Source organism: Grammomys surdaster, unplaced genomic scaffold (assembly GCF_004785775.1).
Source record: "Grammomys surdaster isolate TR1022 unplaced genomic scaffold, NIH_TR_1.0 313, whole genome shotgun sequence".
Taxonomy (NCBI): Eukaryota; Metazoa; Chordata; class Mammalia; order Rodentia; family Muridae; genus Grammomys; species Grammomys surdaster.
The window spans coordinates 5,261,446-5,274,810 of NW_021604732.1; the positions used below are offsets into that span (position 1 = coordinate 5,261,446).

The following is a 13,365-nucleotide window of genomic DNA, read 5'->3' on the forward strand; positions in this document are numbered from 1 at the left end:
AGAGAGAGAGAGAGAGAGAGAGAGAGAGAGAGAGAGAGAGAGAGAGACTGGGGGCTGAGCCTGGGCCCTCACATGTGATAGGCAAATACCCTACCATCAAGCTTTGTCTGCAGCCCCTCACTTGCCCTATGGTCAAAGGATTCTACTTGTGGGACAGGACTTCATCTTACAGACAGACTTATGTAAGCATGGGATGCTACAAGGACAAGACAGTGGCTATCTGGCTGTAAACAGCAGGGGAAACGTGGATGCCAACCTAAAGTCTCAGCAGCAGAGAGCTCATGAAATAGATGCTGCTGATAAAATGAAGGACCCGGAGCCAAGAAAAAGCAGAGGTAACGCCCTGACAGACTGACAAGAAAGAGCACAGGTAACTCCCTGACAGACTGAAGAAAGCACTGAGTATAAGAGCCTGCTTAGGCACATTTATTCATTTATTATTTGCTTGTTTGCACATGTGGAGGTCAGAAGACAACTCTGACCTTCCACCCTTCCATGGGTTGGGTCCTGGGAATCCATGTAAAGATTTTTTTTTTTTTAAAGAAATTGCTTTTACCTGCTGAGGCGTCTCACAGGCCCCAGTGAGGTGAATTTATCCTGACGAGGTTTTGTTCTTCATGAAAGTCACATTCTATAAAGTCGCCTTGAACCACTGCCCTTAGGGGACAGAGATGGGGAACAACCACATTTCATCAGCCAGTTAACACACTCGTGTTGTTTATTTCCATTTACCAGGAGGTGCTGATGATTCCTTTAACACTGAACTCCGGGCAAAAAAAGCACAAGGAATGCCTGGGAGGTAATACACGTACCCTGTGCAAAAGACACAACACAGCTTTCCTGAGCATAGGGAGCAGGACAGTAGCCGTGGAAGGCTTGGGGTTGGGGGGGGCGGGGGGTGGGTACCTGAAATAGCAGAGCTGTCAGTAAAACTCACAAACATCGAGGAAACACAGCCCCTACTGGGACACAGAAGAATACTTGTTTACCACAGGAGAGATTAAAGAAAAGCAGAGTACTGCCTTCTTCCATCTCAGCTGGGAATACATATAAAGGGTAATTAACAGTTCCAGTGCTCTGCCCACGGGTGTGCCTAAAAGCATCAGCATTGATTTTTGCTTAATTTTTGTTTCTTAAATGAAGGGCTGGGAGTGTATGCTCAACAGTAGAGTGTTTGCCTAAGACACACGAGGCCTTGTGTGCAATTCCCCAGCACCAGAGGAGGTGGGTGTCAGACAAATTCATGAGCCTTAAGTGCAGAGTCAATGACTGATGAGGGTCAGCTGACTGTGCCTGTACAGACTCCACAAAAACACACCAGATCGGTTTGAAGGAAGATATGGAAGCCTTCCAGAGGTTTCCTCTGTCCAGTAGGGTGGAAATTGATTGTATTTTATTCTTTGGATCTCACTTGTAAGTGGGAAAGCATTTCTAATTTTAAAGACCTATTCTGAGTCAATGAGCCTCTGTGCAGGTGAGCTACAGGCTGACTCTGGGATAAAAAAAAAATCCTCTCTAAGAAAGGGTCCTATTCAGACAGGGGTCCTTTCCAGACAGAGAGATCACAGGGTCATCTCCCACTCTTCTATCTCCTGGAGACTCCTGGGGATGGGATAGGGACCCAACATGACAGCCATTGAAGAACTCGGTCTCACCTGTTAAAAACTAAGATCAGGGGCTGATGAGATGGCTCAAAGGGTAAAGGCACTTGCTGCCAAGCATGATGACCTACCTGAGTTTGATCCCCAGGACCCAGGGTGGAAGGAACTGTCCTCAGACCTCCACATGCACAGCACAGAATGTGGATATATGCTAATGCAAACGTGTACGCACGCACACATGCACGCTGTCAGAACTTGACCCCAAGAGGCAGGAGGACCATTATCCCACTACCCCCACCTTCAATGGCTTTCCAGACCTGAGGTGGTCAGCCAGGGGCCGGATGGGCTTCTAGCCCACAGGAAACCACTCTGCAGTGAGCACTGTTTTCCCAGGGAGGGTGTGGGATCCTGGAAGTGGCCATGAAAGCCAACAGAAATCTGTGTAGACAAAGCCCATGGGGTTGAAAGAGGGGGAAGAACTGAGAAGGCCGGTGAGAGGGAGCCTGGCTTTGTGTCTTCTGGGGTTTATGAGGATACGACAATCTATAGCTTGTCTTCCGGCCAGGAAATGAGAATAGTTTCTCTCTTCCCTTCAATTATGAAGACACACCAAGTCAGGAAGAATAAAAACCAGTTTATAGACATGGACTCTGAGTACAAGGGGACATTAACATTTTGTGGTTGGTACTTCTGTAGCACATACATAATTTAGAAAAAATGTTACTGCATAAAAAAATGTATATGCATACTCGTGCTTGTTCACGATGTTTATATTTAAGTATGCAAACCATGGGGTACATGGAAGAATCAGAGGACAATTTTGTGGAGTGGCTTATCTACATTAATGTCTGAGGTTTGTGACCTCAGGTCACTTGGTTCAAGCCACAAGCACCTTTACCCACTGAGCAGTCTCAGCAGCTCTGTACACTTCTGTTTTAATCACTTTTTTTTTTTAATTTTGGTTTCTTCGAGACAGGGTTTCTCTGTGTAGCCCTGGCTGTCCTGAAACTCACTCTGTAGACCAGACTGTCCTCGAACTCAGAAATCCGCCTGCCTCTGCCTCCCAAGTGCTGGAATTAAAGGCGTGCACCACCACCACCCGGCCTAATCACTTTTTAAAAAAAATAATAAAAACCTCTTTCATTAAAGATAAATGCCATTAGGCCTTACATCCAAAGCCATGGGATATGACACAAAGGGCACGCTGGCCTCTCTGGCTTTCTGTCCCAATGTCACTCTCCTTATCCAAGGCTAAGGACTCAAAAGTCTAGTTACTTTTGAGTGTCAGTCCCGGGTGTCTTCAGGGTCTCCAGAGGGCTCAATGCAGTCTTAATGCATGATCTGGAAAAGGGCTTTCACGGAGACGTGTGCCTGAATGTCCACAGCAGCTGCAGAAAAGTGAAAACCACCCAAAGATCTGTGGGCAGAGGACTGGAAGAAATGACAGAGTCATTCATTCACAGTGGCCATGAATGGAGTCAGCAGAAGGTCTGAGAGGAGCTATAGCACAGACACATGGAAAACACTGCTCCTGCACTGTATGGTCTTCCCAGAACACACAAGCCACACGGTTAGAAGCCAGGTGAGTGGTGGCCAAGGCTGCAGAGTTAAGGGACAGGAAGTGCCTGTCTATTAGAACAAGTGCTCCATTACTGGGCTACACTCTCAGCCCTCTTGTACCTTTTTTTTTTTTTTAAATAAGGTTTCACTAAATTATTCACAGCCCAGGCTGGCCTTGAACTCACTTGTAGCCCAGGCCAGTCTTGAATCCACCAGAGCCTCTAGAATATTTAGGATTACAGGCTTGAGCTGCCCTCATCACAAGGGATAAAAAGAAAATGTTCTAGACCTAGACAGCGTAAGAGCTGCACACTAGATGGAACGGACGCATTAAATCCCATTGAACTGTACACTTTAAAGTGGCTAAGCTGGTTACATACTATAATTTCAATGTTATCTTAAGTATAAAACAAATACAAGGAAAATCACCTCCACCAGCAACAACAACAACAAAACCCCACCAAGCTGTATGACTTCAGGGTAAGTAATACAGCCTCTCTGAACCTAAAAATCATAGGCATATGAAACATGCTCCTCCATGGCGGTTGGGTGGACTCTGAGGAGGGCCTGTGGAAAGAGACCAGGACAGAATCAGATGTAGGCTGCTCGTAATACTTATCAGGATGTGCTGAAGCAACTCACCCGAGGTTTGGAAGTTTCCATGCTGTCAAGTAATCCTTTTAACTAAGCGGGACCAAAAAGACAGTTGGGGGATGGAGGACAGGTAAGATGAAGGATAGGAAGGACGAGAATCTACAGTACATTTACTGTTTTGTTTTTATTATTGGCACAGGGTCTCAATGGCTGGCTTAGAACTCACTATGGAGATCAAACTGGCCTTGAACTCAAAGAGAACTGTCTGGCTCTGCCTCCACAATCCCAGCACTGAGATCTGTGACACCATGACGAAGTCAACGGGTTTCTTTTGGGGGGGTGGGGGGGGGAGTGTTGCATATGCTAGGCAAGTTCTCCACAGCCCAATTCTAACCCCAGCCCTGTATGATATTTACGAGTCTATACTGTTTTGAGGTAGGAGACACAGTTAACTCCATCATAGAGACTAAGGGGCTGCTTTGCCCTGTTAGCTGTGTGATGATCTAAGCTTCTTGCTGTTCTGCCTTGTCCTGCAGGCCTAGGCTCTATTATGAGAACAGGGGGACCTTAGGTAGGAGAGAGGCTCCGTCAATTCAAAATTCCGTGTCTGCAAACAGCTTTCTAAAAACTCAGACTCAGCCAGTAAGCAGCACCAAGGTTGGACCCCCTGCACCCATGCACAAAGCTGCATGTAGCTGCATGTACTGGTGAACCAAGGGCTGGTGAGGTCGGAGTAGGGGGACCTGGGGCTTGAGCCAGCCTACCCAAATTGGCAAGCTCCTGGCTTGGTAAGAGACCCCATCTCAAAAGCATAAACTAGAAAGTGACTGAAGAAGACACCTGAAGTGTATCTCTGGCCTCCACACGCAGGTGCATACATGTGCACATGCACGTACACACGTAAAACGCTGAGAACTTGAGTCTGGAAAGATGGCTAAGCGGGTAAGACCATGTTTGCTCTTGCAAAGGACTGCAGTTTGAGTCCCATCATCCATATCAAGCGGCTCCCAGTTACCTGTAGCTCCAATTCCCAGGAGATCAGATCCTCTGGACACCAGACAGAGACATACAGACATAGACTCAGACACTAAAAATAAATCTAAAAAAACTCAAAAAACCCAAAAACCAAAAACCTCTTCAATCTCACAGGTGTGGACACGGACTCCAAGTTTTCTTATCTCAGAGTGATTTGGGACTGATCTGAAGCAGAACTTCAAGCTTCCCCAGGCAAGGTGTCCCACCACCACCTACCCCTGTGGCTGACACTGAGCCCAGGAAAGAGGGGAGGAACGGTAAACAGGATTTCAGGCTGTCACAGGAACTTTTCTTTCCTTGGGCCCTGGAGCATATGGCAGGTGTTCTGAAACTCCATTCTTGTCTCCCCAGGCCGGCTGAGCCCCTCGACATGTGGGTGGGGCGTCTGCCTCTCCATCTGGATGGCCCTCTTCCTCCACCATGGCGACAGCAATACAATGGAGTCTCCACTGTGAGCCTTGCATCCTGGCTCCCCAGACAGACGCTCCGGGAGAACTCCATGGCCCCAAGGAAATATAAGTCCCCTGCCCCCAGCAGGCCTCGATGCAGCCCACAGATCACAGAAGCAGCAGGCCAAAGGCCACGGTGTGGCTGAAACATGATGCCTGCTCTGCCCTTCTCTGATGGAGATGTCTCACAGGTCTCTGTCTCTCTTCCTGAGATGATAAGATGCTACAAAAGGCCGGGATCTGACCAAAGTTAGCTCCCACTGATAACTTGATTCTAGCTGGCCTGGGTTAGAGACAGCATACAATAGGGTGGAGATCCTAAGGGAAAATAAGACGGAGTTTGGGAAACTTGAAAGCCACTCTCTTGCCAGGCACTCTGACAGATGCCTGCAGTCTCAACACTATGAGGGAAATCACAAAGTTTGACAGCAGTCTGATCTATATAGTGACTTCCAGACTCACTAGGGCTACATAGCAAGACCCTGTCTCAAAAACCAACCAACCAAACAACAAACTGTCTATTCAACCAACCAACCAACCAACCAACCAACCAACCAACCAATGAACTAAATAAACTCTACAACAGCTGTGTGGTACACACACATGCACAGGCGTGCACACACACACACACACACAGACACACACACACACGTGTGTGTGTGTATGATAACCATCACCGAGTGATGATAACCATGGAGCTTAGAGTAATATGCCAGGATGAAAAAAATCCACAGCAGAAAGTGGGTGCCACCCTCCTATAACATCAGCTAATAAGTATTCAACAACATGGGGTAGTAGCACAGCATGAAAGAGAATGTAAAATCTGATTGCAAGTTAAGTGTAAAATATTAATATTAGATGCCAAGGCAATGTCCTTAATGGCAGCTGTCTAGTTTGAGCCCAGGACATCAGGAACATTCCACTTCCCTGCACTAAGGGGCAGCACAGAGGGATGGAACCCCAGTTCTGAGGGATCCCCAAGCTTCACTTCACTTATTTTGCTAGTCCCACAAATGCTCTTATGAGGACTGATCTTGTGCCAAGCTCTTTTCCCTCTCTCCAACTCTCTGTGTGTGGTGTGCATGTGTGTTCATGTGTGTATGGGTACATGTTGGGTGCACCTGTGTAAGAAGGCTAGAGACTGACAGTAGACTTCTTCCTAGATTGTCCTCAACCTTATAGACCAAGGCAGGATCTCTCACTTGAACCTATGGTTAGTCTAACTAGTTAGCTCGTGCTGCAGATCCCCTGTCTCAACTTCCAGAATGCTGTGGGTTGCCACATTAGCTTGGCATTTATGTGCACGTTGGAGATTCAAACTGCCAGCACTTTACCCACTGGGACATCTCCCCATATCTAGTGGGTGTCAATTCTAAGTACATGATCCTGTGTGTCTATATATCTGTAACCTCAGCCGTGCAGAAAAGTGGGGGATGTTTCCAACAGGGGTGTTTCTAAGTCTACAAAGACAGCAAGAAGCAATGAAGGCAGAGGTTGTACCGTTTGCTATAGTCAGTGATGCGACAGAGCTTTACTGGTGTGGTTGCCATCCAGGGAGCGATGAGGAGAAAGACATGAATCCAGAGGGGAAAGAGCTTGAGGGTTAGCCGTTGTTATACTGAGGCTCTTGGTCCACCACAGAACAGTTTTAAATGGCAAGGTGACAGCAGATGTGTGGTCAGGAGCTCATCCAAGCTACAGTACAGTGATACAGTAAGCCTCACTCAGAAGGATAGGTGTTGGTCCAAGGTCTACCCTGCTGCTGGGGTGCTGGGCATGGCCACTGAGGAGGTGAAACTCTGGGAGCTTGACTGTGCTTATCCCACAGCCGTCAGGTGCTAGGCTTCAGGATAGCAGTGAGATACCGCTCAAGGAGTGGGAGAACTCAGACTAAGATGTGGGCAGGCCTAAGTAGCATTCCCTGACTTCCTAGCCTCCAGTCACTGCTGGAGAACTGCACAGAGAAGTCGGGAACAAAGTGTTGGGGGTCCACGGGCCCGAGATGAGACTGGGACCAGGCACTCCCAAACTCCTGGACATTCTGGTGCCCCTGAATCTTGAGGAATTTAGAGAAGAGTCAGGGCCCCTCATCAGCTAGAGGGACGATGGGAATAGGAACTCTTGCTTGGCTTATCAATGATTGTTCTTAGCTTGGTGATGGTTGTCTGGAAGCGCAGAGAGGCCTTCTGTGGGAGACTTCTCCATGCTCCCCATGGCGATTTTGATGGAAGAGATAGTCCATGTTTATCTATACTGTTTGTTGACTGTTCACCATGGAAAATGGATGCGTACCCACTTCTCAGTATGGACCAGAGATTAAATACCTTTTGCAGGGAGAATGTCCGGGAAGGAAAGCTTATTGGCTAAACCCTCAGGGCCTGTAGATACCTCATTAGCATAGAGAACTCTGTTTTTAGCTATGTGACCAATGTGGGGAGTGTGGACACATGTTCCAGGCCAGGAATCAGGCAGGGAGCAGGGAGGTGCCTATCGTCTCAGATGGATGCCCAGGTGCCGGGGACTCAGACCCGCTCTACCTTACCAAGTTTCTGGCATGGTCCACTGTTGCACAGACAGGTGGCCAGAGATTGGCTGTTCTCAGTGAGGCCTCGTTGGAAAGTGTAGACCATAAGGCATGTGCTCACGCCTGGGTACTACATCATGGATTCAGTTTAGGTCAAGTAAAGCTGTTCCATCTCTAGACATCTCTAAAAACAGTGAATGCTAGGACCTATTCAGAGAGCCCTCGTGAAAAGAAGCAGGAGACACGAAGTCAAGGGCACAAGCCAGGCATCAAGAACTTGTGGTCTCAAATACTATCTGGGCAACACAAAGCAACTTTCTAAGCTTCTCTGAGCCTTAACAACACGGGGTACCAAGACTGTCTTCTAGAGTCACTGTGTAGATTCATTAAGTTCAAGCTGTGAATATCCTTAGTAGTTTGTTTCTCTGGTGTAGTATAGGCACAAGAAATAATGGGAGTTATTAAGACAACTCACACTCAGCAAAGGTTGAACACAGAGGCCATGGAAAGGTCACAGGATAAGTAAAGGCTTAGCAGCAACTCAGCCGACCGCACAGATTTCTACTTACTGGCCAGCAGGAGGCAGGAGACAGCCACAGTATACAGCTGCTTGGAGGTGGTGATGTTGTACTGGTCCATAAAGTGGTCCAAAAGGTAGATGGCCAGGTGCCGGGCTGAGGGGCAGAGATGGCAGTGTCTGCTCAGCAGGGTCAGAATGTCTACAAAGAACCGACGGCTCTTCAGGAGTGGGGAGTGGGCACGGAAGGTGGGCAGCTTCAGTTCCTGGAGGAAGGTGAACAGAGAAGGGTCAAGGACACTGAGACCCAGGGCCAGCCTGTGGACTGACAGGGTGGGCAACGATTCCCTGTACAATCTCGCTCATTTGTTTAAAATCTCAGATGGTGATGCTTCCGTTTTAGAAACTCTGAACCAGTTCCCATTCACCCTCCCTAATCACAAGCCCATTAGGACCATCATGAGGATGGGAGAAAGCCGGGCTTTTCCCCGTGAAAGGTGTCGTGGAGATACCCAAGGTAATGAGAGAATGGTGGCCCAGAGGAAGAGACTGACATCCAAACTCTGGTTTTATCGAACAGTTTTATTTATCCAGTCACTTTTCTTCCTTTGCTTCTTCTTCAGTAGCTGAGGTTTAATGAGAACATATGTCAAACATCTAGCACACAGGAACCTCTCAGGGTTCTCTGCTAGCCCCCTCTGTGATTAGAATTGTGAGCGATCATTTTTTCCTCTTTGGGGAAAACTAAACAAACTACAATACTAGAATGTGTTGCTGAACATGACTGTAATCCCAGAACCCAGGAAGTGGAGGCAGGAAGATGGTAGAAAGTTTGAGGCCAGCATGTTCTGCACCATGAGTTCTAGACAGCCAAGGCCACATAGCAAGGACGTGCCTCAAGAAACAGACAGATTTGAAAGACTAATTCAAGAAACTAGCAAATCCTGTCCACCATGATCACTGCTGGTTGACATTCTGCCTCTGTCTATACCTTCACACATGGCTACCCACTCCAGGTTCTGAACACCCTGATTCTCCTCTCACCAAAGAAGTAACGTCTACTTTGTCATTTCTACACTGCCATGTCTTCTGAATGTATATCTGCTGAACACAAGAAAAACAAGAGAAAGAAATATTAAACTAAGAATGTGCTTACTTATTTTGGAGGCAGGATCTTATTCTATGGCTCAGAGTAGCTAGCACCTACTTTGCAGCCATGGCTGGTCTTAAAGTCTTATAAAGCCTGCTATCTCCCCTTCTCAGCTTCTGGGATTTCAGATTTAAGCCATCAAATCTTTGTTTTTTTTTTTCTTTTTTGAGAGTCATTTTATTTTATGTGCATGAGTATTGGCTTGTGTATGTTTGTGTGTGTGTGTGTGTGTGTGTATACAAATGTCTTTGTACATCCCTGATGCTCTAGGATGCCCTGGGTCCTGTGGCAACAGCAGAAAGTGCTCTTAACTACCAGGCTATCTCCCTACTCATCCTCTCCATTTTCTCCTCCTCCCCCTCCTTAAAAGAAGGTAGCATGTATGTAGCCCAGGCTGTGTAGTCCCGACTATCCTGGAACTCACTCTGTAGACCAGGCTGTCCTTGAAATCACAGAGATCTGTCTGCCTCAGTCTCTGAGTGCTGGGTGTGATTCAAGGTATGCATCGCCACTGCCCAGTAATATTTGCCTTCTAAGCGAGACAGGTTAGATATTTGTTTAGGAAGTATCTCAGTGCTCTCAGCTTTAGTACTATTTCCCTTGTAGACGCTCCCAAGTCAGGAGAGCAAAGTGGAGGAAGAAGTGAACAGGCAGGCTGGAGCCAGGAGAAGATGGAGGCAGAGGTCAGGTTGCATGCTGGCCTACACGCCCATGCAGGCTGCAGACACGGGACTAAGGAATGCTGGAGGCTGGAGGCTGGAGGCTGACACATGCTGCTGGGCTGTCAGTAATGTGTCTCACTGGGTCTGGAACGTCACCATCTCTGATTGCTGAAACTACCTCTGAGACTGCGTTGCTCACACCTAAACATCCCTGTTGGTCCTCTGGCCTGGACCTGCTGGATTAGTTCAGTTCTCACACTTGGCTGAATGTAGCATGTGCACACACACACACTGTCTGTCTGTCTGTCTGTCTGTCTGTCTGTCTCTCTCTCTCTCTCTTACACACACACACACACACATACACACACACACACATCTTAGTGACATTCTGTCAAGTAGGAAAACAGAAAAGAACAAAACTAAAGGAAAACGGGACGGAAGTTGGGAGACAAGAAATTATGAGCACTTATTAGTGACGTCAAGTGCCCTCATTCTGTGTCAGCCCAACGTCCAAATGGTGTTGAGGACTGAACCGAGATCCACGCACACGCTGTCCCTCTAACCCTTTACTCAACCAGCTGCAGACAAGGACCTGACAGAAGTGTCTGTTCATTCATTCACTAGAGACTCGAACTCATTTATTTCACTCAGTATCACAAACCTTCTACACAGGCACGAGACATTATTTTAGGCCCTGGGTATACAGCTTCTGTAAGGCAGATCAGACTAAATGTAAAATTTGAAACTGAAATTCTTAAAGAAAGACAGGAGGAGTAAATACATATGACTTTAGACAAAGCAATGCTTTCTTTCTCTTTCTTTCTTTCTTTTTTTCTTTCTTTCTTTCTTTTCCCTTTTTCTTTTCTTTCTTTCTTTTTTCTTGTTGTCGTTTTTGTTTTTTCAAGGCAGAATTTCTCTGCATAGCCCTTGCTGTCCTGGAACTCACTCTACAGCTCAGGCTGGTCTTGAACTCACAGCTCCTCCTCCCTCTACCTCCCAAGTCCTGCAATTAAAGTCATGTGCTATCATTGCCGAGCTTAAAGCAATGGTTTCTTTCTCCCTTTTTTGTTAATGAATTTTTAAAATTTTATATGCACTTGTGTTTTGTCTGCATGTATGTCTGTGTGAGGGTGTCAGATTTTTGGTGTTATAGACAGTTGTAAGCTGCCACATGGGTGCTGGGATTTGAACCTGGGCCCATTGGAAAAGAAGTCAGTGCTCTTAACTGATAAGCCACCTCTCTGGCCCCCAAAGCAATAGTTTTTTAAGTATGATTCTAAAAGCAGAAGTATAAAAAAGAAATATAAGCTAGATTTTGAAGTTAGACTTTCATGCTGGAGAGAGGGCTGAGAGATTAAGGGCTTGCTGTTCTTCACAAGAACCTGAGTTCAATTCCAAATCAACAGTCCCTGTGTAATCCAGTTCTAAGGGATTTGATACCTTCTTCTGGTCTCTGAAGGTACCTGCACATGTATGCATATGTACATACATATAAAATAAAAACAAATCTTAAAAAAATAAAACAAAAAAATGAGCAAAGGATCAAAAAAAACAAACGTTTCTCTAAAGAAGATTAAAAATGGCTAGTAAGCAAATAAAAAGGTATGAACATTGCTAATTGCTAGGGAAACACAAATTGAATCACAGGGAAGTAACACTTCACATTCCCTGGGATGGATATTGCTTTAAAAATGGAAGAAACAACAAAACAAAAAATTAAAACAAAAAACCCAAAACAAACCCAAACAAAACAAAAAAATCAGAGAGGGCATCTACTGTGGGAAACAGTGTGGCAAATCCTCCTACTATACTCTGTCACCACATGAGCCAGCAATTCCAGCCCAGGTACAGACCTAAGAGAGATGACAAAATGGCTGTGCTACAAAGAAAGTTGCAAATCCGTGACCAGCTTGGCTGAAACTTAGGTTCTGATCTCCTGACCTTTTCTTCTCTTCTGGCTTGTCTTCAGAGATCAAAAGGTGAGGATCAGCTAGCTTTGCTCACTGAAGACGCACAGAGCCTGGATAAATTCCTTCCTATCGCTTAGGCTCGCTCATGAAGAAATTGGGTTTGAAAAAGCCCTTTAATCCCAAGGCTTTTACTGAATTAGCCAGAGAGCTGAAGGCCAGAAGACTTTCAAAATAATGGGTTTCAGTCTGACATTTTCATATGCATGTATCGTTGTACATTGCGCTCTCTCTCTCTCTCTCTCTCTCTCTCTCTCTCTCTCTCTCTCTCTCTGTGTGTGTGTGTGTGTGTGTGTCTCATTTAGTTTAACCAGAACCATCTGTGTGAGCACTAGATTGAACCTATTCATTATAGCCTTGCGTGGTCACCAGTGGGTACACAACTGAGTGCAATGACTATCAGTAGCTGTCTTGAGTAAGTGTTCTAAGCACACACCATTTGGGGGCATTCAGTTATGCCCTCTTGCAAAAGGGTTATCCCAGCTGGGCTTGTTGCCTATTTATACCCATTCAGGGTCACAAAGCCCTCACCTAAGAATCTAGCCATTCTCTACCACCTGTCCCAATGCAGCCTTTATTACACATGGCTTCTGGGAGGGGATAGACTATTTAGGATTGGGGAGCCTCTGGGAGGGAGGCTCCATCTACCAAGCCATAGGAAGCCATCATTCCTGCTGGGTCAAAGGCTTTCCAGGTGTGGCTTTTTCAGGGGAGGAGCCCTCACATCCTTGTACATAATCTCTCTCGTTTACACTCTGTAAGGAAGCCACAGAAACTCATTGGTTCTTCTAGGATGAACTGTGGCTGAGTAACACCTAGTAGTTAAGGCCTCAGGAGAAGGGATAGACTAACTTCTCTCTCTGGAAAGGAATTTTAGCCAACAGTAGCAAATTCAGGAGACAGGAAAGCGGCTCTCCGAGCCCTTCCTCCATCCATGCCTGATTGCTGACAGGCCCATTCTTGTGCAGATCTAGTGCAAGGTTGGCAGCTGCTGAGTTCGGTAATTCTGATGGCTCTGTGTGACCCAGTAAATGGTTTGTTTGTCCTTTTTTTCCCCTGCCCTAAGAAAAGGTCTTCTGCAGCCTAAGATGGTTTTTAATTCACTGTGCAGCCCAGGATAACCTTAAACTCCTGATCCTGTCATGCTCTCCTCTGAGGTACAGGAATTACATGTGGAGTCACTGTGGTTGACTGATATCTATCTATCTATCTATCTATCTATCTATCTATCTATCTATCTATCTATCTATCTATCTCTATATCTATCTATCTCTATATCTATCTATCTATCTATCTATCTATCTAT

General features: G+C 46.3%; 1 protein-coding gene across 1 annotated transcript in view; it reads right to left on the reverse strand.

The window, feature by feature from the left end:
- The window catches only part of Ccnjl (cyclin J like), a 60,770-nt gene that overhangs the window by 23,463 nt on the left and 23,942 nt on the right, over positions 1-13,365 (reverse strand). The window contains exon 3 of the mRNA XM_028777699.1: positions 8,333-8,546. Within this exon, the coding sequence (XP_028633532.1) occupies positions 8,333-8,546 (214 nt within the window). The remainder of the gene's footprint in view (positions 1-8,332; positions 8,547-13,365) is intronic.